General features: G+C 44.3%; 1 protein-coding gene across 1 annotated transcript in view; it reads right to left on the bottom strand.

Annotated features, from left to right (window-relative positions):
- Window positions 1-2571: 2571 nt before the first annotated feature.
- Window positions 2572-20225, bottom strand: part of LOC143766176 (oocyte zinc finger protein XlCOF8.4-like) — a 35472-nt gene continuing 17818 nt past the window's right edge. Inside the window, exons 5-6 of the mRNA XM_077253646.1 lie at window positions 4961-5083; window positions 2572-4818 (exon numbers count right to left, since the gene is read on the bottom strand). Of these exons, the coding sequence (XP_077109761.1) occupies window positions 4043-4818; window positions 4961-5083 (899 nt within the window). The 3' untranslated portion in view covers window positions 2572-4042. The remainder of the gene's footprint in view (window positions 4819-4960; window positions 5084-20225) is intronic.

Here is a 20225-nt window from a genome sequence, read left to right as displayed (position 1 = left end):
TGGATTAGGGCTATGGAACCATGTAGTGTAGTGGCGGTCATTGATGCCAGGTATGTGCTCCAGCTTGAAGTGGGTCTCTTGCAAAGTAGAATATGAACCCTATGCTTGTGCATATCTTAGAGTATCTGTTTTCTTTTTTTGGGGGGTGTTAAGCCCCCTTACATTTAGGGAACCCCACTTAACCAGGGACATCTCTAAGAAGAAGAATCCCTGAACAAACTTATGAAAGGGTCCAGTCTATCTGGAGTGTAAAAACGACTGATAGAGTGATTCGGACCTGGAGAAATCCTTTCTAGTAGGAAATATTAGTGCAATTGCATTTCCCGCAAACTGTAGTCGTGACCTTTAGGAAGAAACAAGGGAAAGGGAAGGAATAAGGCGACTCAGAAGGATAAGGTATGTAGAGGAGGATAAAAAAAGGGGGGGGGGAATAGAGGAGAAAGAATAAGAAAAGAGAAGAGGTTGTCCGGTAACCTGTGTCCTAAGGATTACAAAGGAAACTCTGGTTAATTGTAGTGTTAGCGAATATCTAAACTCAGTGGGAAAAGAAACCAACCAACACGCTAGTGCGGTCGGAAGTCCCAAGTAGGGAAGGGGCTCTCTACCGAGAAACCTCCTGTCCAGGACCATATCAAAGACAGTTAAACCAGAAAACAGATATATATATATATATATATATATATATATATATATATATATATATATATATATACATACATACATATATATAACAAGTTATAGTATACGGCATTTAGAGGGGAGAGGGAGGAAAGAGGAGGAATGGAAGGGGTGGAGGGGGATGGGAGAAGGGAGGGAGGGAAGGGGGGAGCAAGAGAACAATACAACTTATCACAACATAACAGGTAAAAAGACTGTTGGACCATACGGGTTATCAGAAGGAACCCAGGGAGAACACCATCCTCTTTTTGAGAGTCTCAGTTGTAAATCGACACTAGGACGTCCCGTTTAACAGTGAGCGAGAGCCAATGCCCTTAACCATCTACAATAGCAATAGCCGGATGGCTTCTGGGGGGTTCTTCCCCTATTCCTCACCTCTCCCCAAAGGCCTCTGGGATAGACCCTCCAGGGATCCCAAGTGGAGATCTGGCCACTGTTCATAAGTTTTGGGGGAAGACCCAAGGCAGCTGTGAATGCAGGAATATCCCCTGGGTTCTGAAGGACATCGGTGCAACCACCTGTATTATTATTATTATTATTATTTATTTATATAGCACCATTAATTCCATGGTGCTGTACATGAGAAAGGGGTTACATACAGAGTTATAGATATCATTTACAGTAAACAGGTTTACAGTGACACACTGGTACAGAGGGGAGAGGACCCTGTCCTTGCGGACTTACATTCTATGGGATAGTGAGGAAGAGACAGAAGGTAGGGGTGATGTATGCACCTGGAGCCTAAACGGGAAGCCCCAGCTATAAGGCATGTCTTGGTCACGTAGCATATCCAGCAATGGGTGCAGGGCTCTTCTTCTTTGCAGAGTCAGTCCGGAAGTATTGATGATCTTATCATGAAATTTACTGGTCACCCCATTACGGATCTTGTTCATAATGGCATTCTTCAGGACATAACGGTGGACTCTGCAAATTACATCCCTTGGCCTCTCGGGGTCTCTGGGTTTAGGGCCCAAAGCCCTATGTGCTCTGTCCATCTCAATTGTGTTTCTAGGGGGGGTCACCCAGGATCTCGTTGAATAAAGTCTGCAGCACCTAGGGGAGGTCCCTTGACTCAAAGGACTCTGGCAGGCCTCTCACCCTGATGTTGTTCCAGCCGCCTCTAATTTCGCCATCATCCCTGGTCTCTACGGGATATTGGAATTGACATGATTGTCATCTATTTGTTGTTTTTGAGACCTGCTTGCCTCCTCCAGGGCTAGGATTCTGCTGGAGTGGTCCTGACCCTGAGTATCTACTCTCTACTTCACCTCTTAGGCTGGATAGTTCACTGCGGTAGGCGAGCTCTAGTCCTTTAATATAAGACTCCATATCCTCCCTCGTAGGGATAGAGGCCATGCGTGCCCGCAGGTCAGCAAGTTCAGCCAAAGCTCCTTGTCCTTGCTGGGATGACCCCAGAAGGCTGCAGGCTGCCCAAGAGGGTGTTAAGTGGTCATGGAGAGCAGACTGGGAGCTCATGAGGGGGCCTGCTGGTTGTGCCCGCACAGGTGTCATTATAATTCCACATGAAGCAAAGTCAGTAAGGGGCTCTCCCACCACCTCTCCAGCCCCTGCTACGCTCATGATCCCTGGAGGACCCCCCATGGCAATCTACTGTGGTGTGGTCAGGGGTATACCACTCCCCCCCCCCTGCTCCAGCAGCTGCCCTCTGAGGGAGCAACATGGGAGGGCTGTCTGCAGCTTCCAGGTACCTGGTATCACCGGCTTCCTCCTGATCTGCTGGATGACTTCTGGAGCCCTTAGTTGAGACTCCGGAATGTCTGGAATGGGTTAAGCTTTACTGTGTGTGCTTACTCCGCTCTCTTTCAGAGGTGATGACTCCGCAGCTGCTGTAGAGGGCTCTTTCCCGGCTCCTCTCATGGACACCGTGGCCATCCTTAGTAACCCGATGTTTACCCTGGTTACAAGCGAACGCATCGTTGGATCGGTGTCACGCACACCGATCCAACGATGACAGCGGGAGATCCAGCGACGAAATAAAGTTCCAAACGATCTGCTACGACGTACGATTCACAGCGGGGTCCCTGATCGCTGCTGCGTGTCAGACACAGCGATATCGTATGGATATCGCTGGAACGTCACGGATCGTACCGTCGTAGCGATCAAAGTGCCACTGTGAGACGGTACCCTAAGGCCGCTATTTGATCATGAATTGCCATGGCAAACATCAGGACCACACAATCAGGATCTCAGAGTGCCAATGGAGATAAAGAGGAAGCCCCCACCTTCTGTTAACCATTTATATGATAAGGTCACTACTGACAGCAGCATCTATAAGGTTAAACAGATATGAATGGTGCCAACAGTGATCATGACTAATGCAGCAAGTTGTCAGCTATAGTGTATTGCCGACAGCTACTGGATTGTCACCTGTATGGGGATGCTATTCTCTGGTTATAGGATGTTTCAACCCCAGCAGTTCGCCCCTCGGGTACATCCTGTTCGTGACGCCAAGTTGAGTCTCCCGCCAGGGCAGTGGGGTACTCGGTACCAGGTCCGGTACTTGAAGGGGATGTCACGGTGGCTGTGACCCGGTCCGAGTCCCTGGGCGCCCAAGTAAAGGGAAGGGTCTTTAAAGGGAGTTCAAGAATTAAGTTTGTTCGTGACGCAACCTGTGGTATTCGGTCAGTAGGGACCGATGCTGCTTAAAAGGGTCCTCTGGGGTGATTGTATGGCAGCTGGGTGGTATAATGTCCCACAGGTGAAGTAAATGTACCCGGGGGGCGAACTGCTGAGGGTGAAACATCCAAATCCCATATTCTCTTATAGCTCAGGTCAGTAAAAAGATGTATTGGCGGTCATTAAGGGGTTAAAAGGGGACAAAAACCCCCCCCCAGACATTTGAATGGGGCCTTTCAAAGTGGTTAGAGTTTGGGCATTAAAATGTCATGTATGCTACTGCAGGTGTACACAAAGTTTATGGAGTCAAGTATGGTACTGTTTGTGTAGTCACACTTATTGGACTGTAATAACAGATATTCTTTCTAAGGTGATTTGATTTCCAGACTCTGAGGTATGCATGTAAATTATAAAAAAAAGATAGCTCAACATTTTTCTAACAAACAATTATTAATAATTGGCAAACAGAAGTTTGAACTGTAGTTATATCAACTAATGTTATAAATTGTAGAGACCTGACTGATATATAGCTGTGTTTCCTGGGTGCTATTTAGATTTTGGAATTAAGTTGTTTATTGGTAACTTCAAATAATTTTTATTAATTATTTAGGGACTGACATTTCACTCCATTTGTAATGTATGAAACGTAACATTACTTGACTATAATTGCTGTATGCTTTATTACTTTACTTGTCAATAACACAAATGTGTACCAAAAGGAGAATTGTTACTTCCCTACATGAATTTTCAGATGGTTAACAAGATGCGTTTTTGTGACAAAACATTTGCCACATTCTAAACATGAAAACGGTTTCTCCCCTGTGTGCTTCCTGTCATGTATTTTAAGTTCTGATTTCTGAGCAAAACATTTCCCACATTTAAGGCATGAATACGGCTTCACTCCGGTGTGAACACTCAGGTGTCTTCTAAGATGTGATTTCTGGTTGAAAGATCTCCCACATTCTGAACATGTATACGGCTTCTCCCCTGTGTGAATTCTCTGATGATTAGCAAGATCACGTTTCTGTACAAAACATTTCTCACATTCAGAACATGAAAAGCGCTTCTTCCGTATGTGAATTTTCTGGTGAATTTTCTGGTGTAAAACAAGACTTGATTGATCTGCAAAACATTTCCCACATTTCAAACATATGATTCTCTTTCCACCTGTGTGACATATCCTTTGAAAAAATAAACGTGAAGTCTCTCCCGGTTGAATTCTTGGATGTTCAACAACCTTATTTTCATTTTTTGGGGGTAAAATAAACTTATTTTCATTTTTTGGGGGTAAAATAAGCTTATTTTCATTTTTAATTTCAGTCTGTGGTGAATTAGGAACAAAGACCAGTTGGACAGGGTAACATAATTTATACATGTTGTGAGTGGCTGCAGGTAGAGATGGGGCAATGACTCGCTGTTGATTTGTATTTTGTTTGATACCACGGTGATCTGCTGTAAAATCTGTAGGTATCCCATATTTTTTCAAGCTTCTTATATGATCACCTAGCAAAAATAAAAGAGAGATTTTTTTTAAATTTTTGTTATATAATTTAAAGATTTGTATTTTATAACATTTATGTACAAAAAAGTCATACAAGTTGCAAAGCATATAGCACAATTCAATAGTTAACAGATTAAGTCTTACCACACGCTTTAGGTATAGATGGGGCAATGACTTGCTGTTGATTTGTATTTTGTGTGATACCACGGTGATCTGCTGTAAAATCTGTAGATATCCCATATTTTTTCAAGCTTCTTATATGATCACCTAGCAAAAATAAAAGAGAGATTTTTTTTTTAATTTTTGTTATATAATTTAAAGATTTGTATTTTATAACATTTATGTACAAAAAAGTCATACAAGTTGCAAAGCATATAGCACAATTCCATAGTTAACAGATTAAGTCTTACCACATGCTTTAGGTTGGCCCCTACTGACCACTCTGAGAGTGGGAGGTTTAACCCTTCCACACAAAACGATCAAGTACTGTATGTTGAAAACTATCAGCTAAATTCCTCTTTTTCCTAACATCTTCTGTCATAAAAAACTGGGAAATCTTCATTCACATTATACCAATACCATGTCCAACTTAAAACGGTGGTTTTAAACAGATCACAATCTCGCGATAAAACCAAGTTCACACAACAGTATAAAAAAAGATCTGATTTTCAACCATAAGTACATTGTGTGGGCAATAAAAAAAGGACTGGCACATTACTTATTCCTTCCAAAGACTGTGCAAAAGACCATGGACCATTCCTTACGGATGGAGGAAAGGTGATTCTGGCAGCTAAATGTGAAAGAAGTCTTCACAGTTAGAGCAGTAAGACAGTGGAATGCTGTCCGTAGGAGACAATAATGGCAAATACTACAACAACATTTAAAACAGGGCTTGTCACAAGTGGCATTGTGGGTTATAAGTAATCATAATAGAGAATGTAGAACTGATGGAGAAAGTTTGACTGGATGGACCTTTGCATTTTTTTCAACCTACATAACTACATAGCCAGAATAACCAGATTACTTACCGGTAATGCTCTTTTAACCCCTTTCTGACCTCGGACGGGATAGTACGTCCGAGGTCAGAAGCCCCGCTTTGATGCGGGCTCCGGCGGTGAGCCCGCATCAAAGCCAAGACATGTCAGCTGTTTTGAACAGCTGTCATGTGCCCATAATAGGCTCGGGCAGAATCGCGATCTGCCAGCGCCTATTAACTAGTTAAATGCCGCTGTCAAACGCAGACAGCGGCATTTAACTGGCGCTTCCAGCCGGGCGGCCGGAAATGAGCGCATCGCCGACCCCCGTCACATGATCGGAGGACGGTGATGCTTCTACATTGTAACCATAGAGGTTCTTGAGACCTCTATGGTTACTGATCCTGGATAGCTGTGAGCACCACCCTGTGGTCGGCGCTCACAGCAAACCTGCATTTCTGCTACATAGCAGCGAACATCAGATCGCTGCTATGTAGCAGAGGCGATCGCGTTGTGCCTGCTTCTAGCCTCCCGTGGAGGCTATAGAAGCATGGCAAAAGTAAAAAAAAAGTGAAAAAAATAAAAAAAAATATAAAAGTTTAAATCAACCCCCTTTTGCCCCAATCAAAATAAATCAATAAAAAAAAAAAATCAAACCTACACATATTTGGTATCGCCACATTCAGAATCGCCCGATCTATCAATAAAAAAAAAAAAACATTAACCTGATCGCTAAACGGCGTAGCGAGAAAAAAATTTGAAAAGCCAGAATTATGTTTTTTTGGTCGCCGCGACATTGCATTAAAATGCAATAATGGGTGGTCAAAAGAACGTATCTGCACCGAAATGGTATCTTTAAAAACGCCAGCTCGGCACGCAAAAAATAAGCCCTCAACCGACCCCAGATCATGAAAAATGGAGACGCAACGAGTATCGGAAAATGGAGCAATTTTTTTTTAAGCAAAGTTTGGAATTTTATTTCACCACTTAGATAAAAAATAACCTAGTCATGTTAGGTGTCTATGAACTCGTACCTTTCACCAGGCACTGCTCCTAATAGCCAGTTTCCTACTCCACACTGATGAGGGGCAAAAACCCCGAAACAGCTGTTTGTGGATGGATACCATGCTTGGCATAGGTGGTCTTCCTTTATTGGATATTCTCCTTTATTGGATGCTGCCCTTCCCGTGGTTGTTCCTTCCCGGAGAAAGGCCTGGCTAAACATTGCTTGTGTTGAGAAACACGTGATGGTGTCTCCGCAGCTTACTTTACATGCATTTGCATATTTCCCATAAGGGATGGGGGCAGTGTTCTGGATCACTGCGTTGAGAAACACGTGATGGTGTCTCCGCAGTGTTGGATGTTTTGGTCTCCCCGAGGTCATTCATCTGTTCCTTCATAGCCTTTCACCAGGCACTGCTCCTAATAGCCAGTTTCCTACTCCACACTGATGAGGGGCAAAAACCCCGAAACAGCTGTTTGTGGATGGATACCATGCTTGGCATAGGTGGTCTTCCTTTATTGGATATTCTCCTTTATTGGATGCTGCCCTTCCCGTGGTTGTTCCTTCCCGGAGAAAGGCCTGGCTATTCATTGCTTGCGTTGAGAAACACGTGATGGTGTCTCCGCAGCTTACTTTACATGCATTTGCATATTTCCCATAAGGGATGGGGGCAGTGTTCTGGATCACTGCGTTGAGAAACACGTGATGGTGTCTCCGCAGTGTTGGATGTTTTGGTCTCCCCGAGGTCATTCATCTGTTCCTTCATAGCCTTTCACCAGGCACTGCTCCTAATAGCCAGTTTCCTACTCCACACTGATGAGGGGCAAAAACCCCGAAACAGCTGTTTGTGGATGGATACCATGCTTGGCATAGGTGGTCTTCCTTTATTGGATATTCTCCTTTATTGGATGCTGCCCTTCCCGTGGTTGTTCCTTCCCGGAGAAAGGCCTGGCTATTCATTGCTTGCGTTGAGAAACACGTGATGGTGTCTCCGCAGCTTACTTTATATGCATTTGCATATTTCCCATAAGGGATGGGGGCAGTGTTCTGGATCACTGCGTTGAGAAACACGTGATGGTGTCTCCGCAGTGTTGGATGTTTTGGTCTCCCCGAGGTCATTCATCTGTTCCTTCATAGCCTTTCACCAGGCACTGCTCCTAATAGCCAGTTTCCTACTCCACACTGATGAGGGGCAAAAACCCCGAAACAGCTGTTTGTGGATGGATACCATGCTTGGCATAGGTGGTCTTCCTTTATTGGATATTCTCCTTTATTGGATGCTGCCCTTCCCGTGGTTGTTCCTTCCCGGAGAAAGGCCTGGCTATTCATTGCTTGCGTTGAGAAACACGTGATGGTGTCTCCGCAGCTTACTTTACATGCATTTGCATATTTCCCATAAGGGATGGGGGCAGTGTTCTGGATCACTGCGTTGAGAAACACGTGATGGTGTCTCCGCAGTGTTGGATGTTTTCGTCTCCCCGAGGTCATTCATCTGTTCCTTCATATGAACTCGTACTGACCTGGAGAATCATAATGGCAGGTCACTTTTAGCATTTTGTGAATCTAGCAAAAAAGCCAAACAAAAGACAAGTGTGGGACTGCACTTTTTTTTGCAATTTCACCGCACTTGGAATTTTTTTCCCATTTTCTAGTACACGACATGGTAAAACCAATGATGTCGTTCAAAAGTACAACTCGTCCCGCAAAAAATAAGCTCTCACATGGCCATATTAGTTACATAGTTACATAGTTATTAAGGTTGAAGGAAGACTTTAAGTCCATCTAGTTCAACCCATAGCCTAACCTAACATGCCCTAACATGTTGATCCAGAGGAAGGCAAAAAAAAACCATGTGGCAAAGAGTAAGCTCCACCTTGGGGAAAAAAATTCCTTCCCGACTCCACATACGGCAATCAGACTAGTTCCCTGGATCAACGCCCTATCAAGGAATCTAGTGTATATACCCTGTAACCTTATACTTTTCCAGAAAGGTATCCAGTCCCCTCTTAAATTTAAGTAATGAATCACTCATTACAACATCATACGGCAGAGGGTTCCACAGTCTCACTGCTCTTACAGTAAAGAATCCGCGTCTGTTATTATGCTTAAACCTTTTTTCCTCCAGACGTAGAGGATGCCCCCTTGTCCCTGTCTCAGGTCTACGATTAAAAACATCATCAGAAAGGTCTTTGTACTGTCCCCTCATATATTTATACATTAAAATAAGATCACCCCTTAGTCTTCGTTTTTCCAAACTAAACAGCGCCAAGTGTAATAACCTATCTTGGTATTGCAGACCCCCCAGTCCTCTAATAACCTTGGTCGCTCTTCTCTGCACCCGCTCCAGTTCAGCTATGTCTTTCTTATACACCGGAGATGAGAACTGTGCACAGTATTCTAAGTGTGGTCGAACTAGTGACTTGTATAGAGGTAAAGCTGCCTGACACTGGCCACTGAATATGAGCTTGTCATCCACCCAGGTCTTTTTCATTGACGGTTTTACCCAGAGTTTTAGAATTAAGCACATAGTTATACATCTTATTACTTCTACCCAAGTGCATGACCTTACATTTATCCCCATTAAAGCTCATTTGCCATTTATCAGCCCAAGCTTCTAGTTTACATAAATCATCCTGTAATATAAAATTGTCCTCCCCTGTATTGATTACTCTGCAGAGTTTAGTGTCATCTGCAAATATTGAAATTCTACTCTGAATGCCCCCTACAAGGTCATTAATAAATATGTTAAAAAGAAGAGGGCCCAATACTGACCCCTGTGGTACCCCACTGCTAACCGCGACCCAGTCCGAGTGTGCTCCATTAATAACCACCCTTTGTTTCCTATCCCTGAGCCAGCTCTCAATCCACTAACACATATTTTCCCCTATCCCCATTATTCTCATTTTATGTAACAACCTTTTGTGTGGCAGCTTAATTCCTGCAGTACTCGAGGGTGTATCCCATCCGGGCCCGGAGATTTGTCAATTTTAGTGATTTTTAGACGCCGCCGTACTTCCTGCTGGGTTAAGCAGGTGACATTTAATTGGAAATTTTTATCACTAGTCATTTTATCTGCCATGGGATTTTCTTTTGTAAATACTGATGAAAAAAAGTAATTTAGCATATTGGCTTTTTCCTCATCCTCATCCACCATTTCACCCAGACTATTTTTAAGGGGGCCAACACTATCATTTTTTAGTTTCTTACTATTTATGTAGTTAGAGAATATTTTGGGATTATTTTTACTCTATCTGGCAATGAGTCTCTCTGTCTCAATCTGTGCAGCCTTAATTTACTTTTTACAGAATTTATTTAATTTTCTGTATTTATTTAATGCCTCATCACTACCTATTTCCTTTAATTACAGCTCTATTTAGCCATATTGGTTTCCTCCTATTTCTAGTATGTTTATTCCCATACAGTATATACTGTGCACAGGTCCTATCCAGGATGCTAATAAACGTCTCCCATTTTCTTTGTGTACTTTTATGTCTCAGGATATCGTCCCAGTTAATTGCACCAAGATCATCTCTCATCCGTTGGAAATTAGCCCTCCTGAAGTTTAGTGTCCTTGTAACCCCCCTACTACACATCTTATTGAAGGATACACGAAAACTAATTATTTTGTGATCATTATTCCCCAAGTGACCCCCAACCCTTATATTTGATATGCGGTCTGGCCTGTTGGTTAATATTAGGTCTAGCAGTGCCCTGTTTCTTGTTGGGTCCTGAACCAGTTGTGAAAGGTAATTGTCTCTCATAGTTGTCAAAAACCGATTACCTTTGCTGGAACTGCAGGTTTCTGCTCCCCAATGTATTTCAGGGTAGTTGAAGTCCCCCATAATAATTACTTCTCCTTGAGTCGCAGCTTCATCTATTTGCTGTACGAGGATATTCTCCATTGCTTCCATTATTTTTGGAGATTTATAACAAACCCCTATCAGTAATTTATTATTTTTTCCCCCTCCCCTTATCTCCACCCACAGGGACCCTACATTTTCATTAAATTCACCTATATTACCACGCAGGAAGGGTTTTAAGGACGATTTTACATATAAAAAATTGACAGCAAAATAAAAAAGTTATGGCTCTGGGAAGGAGGGGAGTGAAAAACGAACACGGAAAAACGGAAAATCCCAAAGGTCATGAAGGGATTAATGAGTCCACGACAGCACCCACTGGATAGATAGGGATCCGCCCCAAGGAACAGGAAACCTATAGAAGAATAAAAGGGGCGGTCTGCCTCTCCTCCTCAGTTTAATTTTCAGAGAACCCGGAGGACCGCCAGTATTAGGCAAATATTTACAATATATATCTTAAACTTATTTACTCTATAAAAGAAATAATTCAATTGGTTTTAATTTATTAGTGAGGGATGTGACTGGGTGCTGTTGTGGACTCATTAAAAGAGCATTACCGGTAAGTAATCCGTCTATTTATCCTTTTCGACGACAGCACCCACTGGAGAGATTTCCAGAGACCAACACCTAGGGGGGACCACCATGCTGAGGATAGTCCTGCCAAAGTGTAGGTCAGAAGTTGATGAAATATCAAGCCTAGAGTGGTTATAGAAGGTAGAAGGAGCCAACCACGTTGCCGCTTTACATATGTCCTCTATTGGAACGTTTCCCCATTCGGCCCAGGAAGATGCCATAGCTCTGGTGGAATGTGCTTTAATACCCTCCGGAGGTTCCTTATTTTTCATGGAGTAGGCCAGCCGGATAGCGTCTCTAATCCATCGGGACAATTGGCTCTTGTGACTCCATACCCTTTCTTTTTGCCCTGGAAGGATATGAACAGAGCCCTACACTGCCTCCAACTACTAGTTCTTTCAATATAATGTAAAACTACTCTCCTGACATCTAGAGTGTGAAACTTTTGTTCTTCAGGATTGGAGGGGTCTTTAAAGAAAGTTGGAAGATGTATCTCTTGTGATCTATGGAATTTTCCCGCTACCTTAGGGAGGTATAAGGGGTCTGGTTTTAAAATTAGCCTGTCCTGAAATGTTAAAAGGAAAGGTGGATCTATTGACAGAGCGTGAATGTCGCTGACCCTTCTAGCCGATGTTAGTGTTACTAAGAAGGCCGTTTTTAACTATAGGTGTTTTAGAGACGCTGTATCTCTAGGCTCAAACGGAGGTTCTGTAAGAGAGTCTAGGACTAGGTTTAAATCCCAAGGAGATACTCTAGGGGAGTGGACAGGAATAACTCGTTCACAGGCCGTGATAAAACGGGACACCCATTTATTCCCTGCAATATTATGGCCATAGAGGGCGCATAGAGCGGATACTTGGACTTTTAGCATATTAACAGAAAGACCTAACTCTTTCCCTTTTTGTAAGAATTCTAAGATAGGTCTTATTGGAATTTCTGAGGGGTCGGAACTTGTATGGAACTGAAGAAATTTTTTCCATATTTTGGTATAGATTTTTGTAGTAGATGGTTTCCTGCTAAGCAGGAGTATATCAATTAGACCTCTTGAAAAACCTCTAGAATTTAGTATCTGCCTTTCAAATTCCAGGCCGTCTAGTGGAGGCTGTCTACTTGGGGGTGGAAGAAAGGTCCCTGAGAGAGTAGGTCTGGGATTGAGGGAAGGACCCATGGGTCTGTCACTGACATTGATTGCAGGCACGAGAACCATGGTCTCTTGGGCCAAAATGGTGCTATTAATATTATCCTGGCCTACTCCTCACGGATTTTCCGTATGATTTGAGGTAATAGAATCATCGGAGGAAAGGCATATGCTAGATTGAATTGCCAGGGTATTTTAAGAGCATCTAGAACGTCCGGGTGATCTGCACGGGACCGAGATGCAAATTTCTCCACTTGTCTGTTTTGTCTCGTAGCAAACAGGTCTATCTGAGGATGGCCCCATAATAATGTTATCTTGTGAAAGATGCAAGGATTTAGGCACCATTCTCCGTGATGTAGAATGTGTCGACTTAGGAAGTCTGCCTGTTGATTGTTCTCTCCCCTGATGTGGAGGGCAGAGAGAGACAACAGATGTTTTTCGGCCACGTTCAAGGTGTCCTCTGCGGAAGACATTAAAGCGTCCGATCGAGTACCCCCTTGTTTGTTTAAGTAAGCCACTGTCGTAGTGTTGTCTGAACAGACTCTGACGTGATTTCCTCGAAGCTGTGGAAGAAATTGACGTAATGCATAGTTTACCGCCTTTAGTTCTTTCAGATTAGATGAATATTGAATTTCCTCTTCATTCCATATTCCCTGGCAGAAACTATCTCCTATATGTGAGCCCCACCCGTGGGGACTAGCATCAGTAGTTAAAGTGTGGGATGGTGTAATTACCCAAGGGACCCCCTCCGATAAATGCCTATTATCTAACCACCATATCAGGGAGGCTATAACATCTTGTGATAAGGCTATCTTAGATTCAAGGTGGCCAAAGAGTTTTTTCTGTTCCCGAAGAATTTGGTGTTGCAATGTTCTGGTATGGAATTGTGCCGACTGGACAGCTAGAGTACAGGAGGAAAGGGATCCTAATAAGGACATTCCTTCCCTCGGGGACATTTGGGGTTTATGAATTGCAGCAGTTACTTTTTTCTCTATTAGTGATATTTTTACCTGAGGGAGTAGACATCTTTGTTTTGTAGAATCTAGATGAAACCCTAAAAATGTCTGGAGGGAAAGTGGAATAAGTCTGGATTTTTTGGAGTTGATGATCCAGCCCAGGTCCTGTAAAGATAACACAGTGTAAGCTAAGCGTTTAGCACACTGAAGAGACGAATTTCTGACAACTAAAAAGTCATCCAAATAGGGGATGATTAAAGTTTCCTTTTGACGAAGGTAGGCCATCACCTCTAACGTTACTTTGGGGAAGATTTTTGGTTCTGTGGAGAGGCCAAAGGGCATGGCCGTGTACTGGAAATGATGAGCCTCCCCTTCTAGGATTACTGCGACTCTGAAGTACCTTTGATATCTGTTATGGATAGGGAGATGGTAGTAAGCATCTTATAAATCAATGCCTCCCATTTTACAGTTTGGATAAAGTAACTTAATGGCGGATCTAATGGATTCCATTTTGAATTTATAATTTTTAATAAATGTATTGAATTTTTTAAGATTTATAATTGTTCTGAATGAACTGTCGGGCTTTGGGATTAGAAATAATGTAGAGTAGAACCCCCTACCCTCTTGTCCCTTTGGTACTTTTACTAAAACATTTTTATCTATCAGGCTCTGTATCGCAAGCTCAAGGGCCCTTTGTTGTATCGGTGAGCTAAGGGTTGTTATGATGAATGAATCGTGGGGAATTTGGAGGAATTCTATGTTAAGTCCTTCCTTAATGATATTTAGAATCCACGGATTTGATGTTATTTTTTCCCATTTAGGGAGGAATAATTTTAGTCTACCACCTACTGGGGTGGTATAGCATCCCGCAATTTCTGTCTAGAGACTCTTTGTTCAATCTGTTGATCTAATTGATCAATCCAGACGAGCATGGATCTAGCAGTACATGTGCTGGCAATTGCTGGCTTAAATATGACTGTGGAAGCTTCCCATGATCTTTTTAATGACGATTCCGCTTTCCGATCTAGGGGATCAGAGAGTAGGCCTGCATCCTCAACTAGTAAAGCTGATTGTTTTGAAGTGGAGGCGACCGCTGCGTCCACTTTAGGGATGTTAGTCCATGATATAAGCTCATCATCACTAAAGGGGTACTTCCTTTTGGAGGCTGACGGGAGAAAACCTCTCTGGTCCTGTTTTCCTATTCTCTCTTTATTAATGCTTTAACCGCAGGGATTACTGGGAAAGCTCTCCTTTTCCTCTCCGCTAACCCTGCAAACATGATATCTTGCGCCGTCTGGTCATCTTTTGTATCTTCACAACCTATTGTGTTTCTAATTGATTTTACTCGGTTGTCTATCCCATCAAGGGGAACACAAGACCGACCTTCAATATCTGATGGTAATGAAGATGAGGATGATGCGTGTGAGGAGTCCGAGGTAATTGCATGATCATCATCGGACTCAGAGCTGGACGCTATTTTTTCCCTCCTAGTTTTCTTAAGGGGTACGTTGGCTTGGGTGATGCTTGTAACTCTTCCCTGATTATGGCCCGTATATCCGTAACGGACATAGATGGATCCTGCATGGTTTCACTAATACATTGCTTGCAGAGTTTTTTAGGGTAGGAGTCTGGGAGAGGTTGATCACACAACGCACACTGTTTATGTTTGAATTTTTGTTTCTTTTTGGCCTGGGGGGAAAAATGTTGTGGAAAAGAGTGTCAGCTTAATAGGTAGATGGTTTTTACACTCACCCAGTGAAGCTGTATGGTACCGGATCAGGTGGCCGAAGCGCCGTTCTGGACCTTGAATCCGTGGCATCACTCTTACGGCTGACGTCCGAGGACCTCCTGCTGGCTGAATCACCCGCTGGGTCCGCTGGGGATGACATGTTGCATCGCCCGTGCACCTGCAACCATCCCCCTTTTTAAGCAGAAGATCCGGGGGTTTTTTTTCTAGCGGTGTACTGCGCATGTGCGAAACCGCGCTTTCCCCCACCGCTGTGCTGTATGCCCCAGAAGTGCTAAGATCACTTCCGGGCAGGTAATGGAGCTGGTCTGCGCCTGTGCGGCCGCGTCTCACCTCGGACCCCGGCAGCTGCTGCTTCTGGCGACCGTGCGGCCGCCCCCGGACCCTCATATGCCGTCCGACGTCCCGGAGATCTTTTTAGCCCGCACCTCACCGCATCGCTCCTCAGTGAGACCGGGTGGCCTCTCCCGTATCCAGCCCTCACTGTGCCGGTCAGACGAGGGGGGGAGCCGTCTAATGGAAACTCCCCCGACGCTGCATCTGGAACGCATCTCCTGCCGTTCCTGCAGAGACCGCACAGGCGGATGCCCCTGGCCCAGGTATGGTCTTCTGAGAATCCAGAGAAACCTGTCCTCTGGGAACAGGAAACGTAAACTGAGGAGGAGAGGCGGACCGCCCCTTTTATTCTTCTGTAGATTTCCTGTTCCTTGGGGCGTATGTTGTGAACTCTGTTCTCGGGCTCCCTCTTGTGGTCACAAGTGGTACTGTGTGAGTTGTGTCTTCGGGCTCCCTCTGGTGGCTGTTTTGTCGTTCTGCGAGTCTGTGGCTGGGATCAGCTGCCTCGTCACCTGCTAGTTAGGTTTCCTATTTAACTCACCTGGACCTTCATTTGTTGCCTGCTGTCGATGTATTCAGTGCTATTCTGATCTCTCCTGAATTCATTCGTTACCAGTCTCTCCAAGAGAAGCTAAGTTTTGTTTGTTCATTTTCCGCTCATCAGTGTTCAATATGTTTCTTAGAATATGATGAGTTCTGTCCAGCTTGCTAATATGTGATTTCCTCGCTTTCTGGTAGCTCTGGGGGCAGAGTTTCTCCCCTCACATCGTTAGTTGGTGTGGGGGTTCTTGCATTCTCTGCGAGGATATTTTTGTACAGGGTTTTGTACTGACCGCACAGCTTCCTCGCCATCTTCTGCTATCTAGTGTTAGCGGGCCTCATTTTGCTAAACCTGTTTCATTTCTGCGTTTGTATTTTTACCCTTACCTCACCGTTATTATTTGTGGGGGGCTTTCTATATCTTTGGGGTTATTTCTCTGAGGCAAGTGAGGTCTTTGCTTTCGCTCTAGGGGTAGATAGTTTCTCAGGCTGTGAAGAGACGTCTAGGATTTCTAGGCACGTTCCACGGCTACCTTTAGTGTGTGTTGGATAGGATCAGGATTGTGGTCAGTCCAGTTACCACATCCCCAGAGCTCGTCCTATTTTCCCTTACTTGCTGGTCAGATTTGCGATCCTCAGCCACTAAGGATCATAACAGTACAGCAGGCCACAAAGTGTTAAATGCATCGCAGAAGCGGGATAAGAGAAGTCCTGAGTGCCCTTTTTTTTTTCTTTGTTGCAGTTTGTCTTGCTTCTCTCCTCCCCTTAATCTCTGGGTGGCTCTGAATTCAGCTGCAGACATGGATATTCAGAGTTTGACTTCTAATATGGAGCAGCTTACTGCAAGAGTACAAAGCATTCAGGATTATGTTATTTACAGTCCTATGTCAGAGCCTAAAATACCTATTCCTGAGTTGTTTTCTGGAGATAGATCTAGGTTTTTGAATTTTAAGAATAATTGCAAGTTATTTCTTTCTTTGAGACCTCGTTCCTCTGGTAATCCTGCTCAGCAGGTTAAAATTATTATTTCCTTGTTACGTGGTGACCCTCAGGATTGGGCATTCTCCCTGGCGCCAGGAGACCCCGCATTGTTGAATGTGGATGTGTTTTTTCTGGCGCTTGGATTGCTTTATGAGGAACCTAATCTTGAGGACCAGGCAGAAAAGGCTTTGCTGGCCCTCTCTCAGGGTCAGGATGAAGCAGAGGTTTATTGTCAGAAATTCAGGAAATGGTCAGTGCTTACTCAATGGAATGAGTGTGCGCTGGCAGCAATTTTCAGAAAAGGTCTTTCCGAAGCCCTTAAGAATGTTATGGTGGGGTTCCCCACGCCTGCGAGTCTGAATGAGTCAATGGCTTTGGCCATTCAAATTGATCGGCGTTTGCGGGAGCGCAAACCTGTGCACCATCTGGCGGTATTTTCTGAGCAGAAGCCTGAGTCTATGCAATGTGACAGGATTCTGACCAGAATTGAACGGCAAAATCACAGACGTCAGAATGGGCTGTGCTTCTACTGTGGTGATTCTGCTCATGTTATCTCAGCATGCTCTAAGCGCACAAAAAACTTCGCTAAGTCTGTCACCATTGGTACCGTACAGCCTAAATTCATTTTGTCTGTTACTCTGATCTGCTCTCTGTCATACTACTCAGTTATGGCTTTTGTAGATTCAGGTGCTGCCCTGAATTTGATGGATTTGTCTTTTGCCAGGCGCTGTGGTTTTGTCTTGGAGCCTTTACAATTCCCTATTCCTCCGAAGGGAATTGATGCTACTCCATTGGCCAAGAATAAACCACAGTACTGGACTCAAGTGACCATGTGCATGACTCCTGCACATCAGGAGGTGATTCGCTTTCTTGTGCTACATAATTTACATGATGTGGTCGTGTTGGGTCTGCCATGGCTGCAGGCTCATAATCCAGTCTTGGATTGGAAAGCAATGTCGGTGCTAAGTTGGGGTTGCCAGGGAATTCATGGCGATGCTCCTTTAGTGTCAATTGCTTCTTCTACTCCTTCTGAAGTCCCTGAATTTTTGTCGGACTACCAGGATGTATTTGATGAGCCCAAGTCCAGTGCCCTACCTCCTCATAGGGATTGTGATTGTGCTATAGATTTGATTCCTGGTAGTAAGTTCCCTAAGGGGCGACTGTTTAATTTATCTGTGCCAGAACATGCCGCTATGCGGAGTTATGTAAAGGAGTCTTTGGAGAAGGGACATATTCGCCCGTCCTCGTCTCCTCTTGGTGCAGGATTCTTTTTTGTGGCCAAAAAAGATGGTTCTTTGAGACCCTGTATAGATTATCGCCTTCTAAATAAAATCACGGTCAAATTTCAGTACCCTTTGCCATTGTTGTCTGATCTGTTTGCTCGGATTAGGGGGTCTAGTTGGTTCACCAAGATAGATCTTCACGGTGCGTATAATCTTGTGCGTATAAAGCAGGGCGATGAATGGAAAACAGCATTTAATACGCCCGAAGGCCATTTTGAGTACTTGGTGATGCCTTTTGGACTTTCCAATGCCCCTTCTGTGTTTCAGTCCTTCATGCACGACATCTTCCGAGAATATCTGGATAAATTTATGATTGTGTATCTGGATGATGTTTTGGTCTTTTCTGATGATTGGGAGTCCCATGTGAAACAGGTCAGGACAGTATTTCAGGTACTACGTGCCAATGCCTTATTTGTGAAGGGTTCTAAATGTCTCTTCGGAGTCCAGAAGGTTTCCTTTTTGGGCTTTATTTTTTCTCCTTCTAATATTGAGATGGACCCAGTCAAGGTCCAGGCTATTCATGATTGGACTCAACCTACATCTGTTAAGAGTCTTCAGAAGTTCTTGGGTTTTGCTAATTTTTACCGTCGCTTCATCGCTAATTTTTCTGGTGTGGTTAAGCCTTTGATGGATTTGACCAAGAAGGGTTCTGATGTGACTAACTGTTCTCCTGCAGCCGTGGAGGCCTTTCAGGAGCTGAAGCGCCGATTTTCTTCGGCTCCAGTCTTGCGTCAGCCAGATGTCTCTCTTCCCTTCCAGGTCGAGGTTGATGCTTCTGAGATTGGAGCAGGGGCTGTTTTGTCGCAGAGAAGCTCTGATGGCTCTGTGATGAAGCCATGTGCTTTCTTTTCAAGAAAATTTTCACCTGCCGAGCGGAATTATGATGTTGGTAATCGGGAGTTGTTGGCTATGAAGTGGGCATTTGAGGAGTTTTGTGCCTGACTCTCCGGGAGTTTCAGAGCCAGCTGGTGTCCTCAGAGAGGGGGTGATTTTGTCTGCCATTTCCCCAGGTTTGCGACGGGTGTTACAGGAATTTCAGGCGGATAGACCTGACCGTTGTCCACCAGAGAGACTGTTTGTCCCAGATAGATGGACCAGCAGAGTTATTTCCGAGGTTCATTCTTCGGTGTTGGCGGGTCATCCTGGGATTTTTGGTACCAGAGATTTGGTGGCTAGGTCCTTCTGGTGGCCTTCCTTGTCGCGGGATGTGCGTTCCTTTGTGCAGTCCTGTGGGATTTGTGCTCGGGCTAAGCCTTGCTGTTCTCGTGCCAGTGGATTGCTTTTGCCTTTGCCGGTTCCGAAGAGGCCTTGGACACATATTTCCATGGATTTTATTTCGGATCTTCCAGTCTCTCAGAGAATGTCTGTCATCTGGGTGGTGTGTGATCGTTTTTCTAAAATGGTCCATTTGGTGCCCCTGCCTAAGTTGCCTTCCTCCTCCGATTTGGTTCCGCTCTTTTTTCAGAATGTGGTTCGTTTGCACGGCATCCCTGAAAACATTGTGTCTGACAGAGGATCCCAGTTTGTGTCCAGATTTTGGCGGTCCTTTTGTGCTAAGATGGGCATTGATTTGTCTTTTTCGTCGGCCTTCCATCCTCAGACGAATGGCCAAACCGAGCGAACTAATCAGACCTTGGAAACTTATTTAAGATGTTTTGTTTCTGCTGATCAGGATGACTGGGTGACTTTTTTGCCATTGGCCGAGTTTGCCCTTAATAATCGGGCTAGTTCTGCTACTTTGGTTTCGCCTTTTTTTTGTAATTCTGGTTTTCATCCTCGTTTTTCCTCGGGTCAGGTTGAGCCTTCTGACTGTCCTGGGGTGGATTCTGTTGTGGATAGGTTGCAGCAGATTTGGAACCATGTGGTGGACAATTTGACGTTGTCACAAGAGAAGGCTCAGCGCTTTGCTAACCGCCGTCGCTGTGTGGGTCCCCGACTCCGTGTTGGGGATTTGGTATGGTTGTCTTCTCGTTATGTTCCGATGAAGGTCTCCTCTCCTAAGTTCAAGCCTCGTTTCA

Source organism: Ranitomeya variabilis, chromosome 4 (genome assembly GCF_051348905.1).
Source record: "Ranitomeya variabilis isolate aRanVar5 chromosome 4, aRanVar5.hap1, whole genome shotgun sequence".
In the NCBI taxonomy this organism is placed as follows: domain Eukaryota; kingdom Metazoa; phylum Chordata; class Amphibia; order Anura; family Dendrobatidae; genus Ranitomeya; species Ranitomeya variabilis.
Note: the sequence above shows the minus strand (reverse complement) of the source record. Positions and strands in the feature narration are given on the sequence as shown.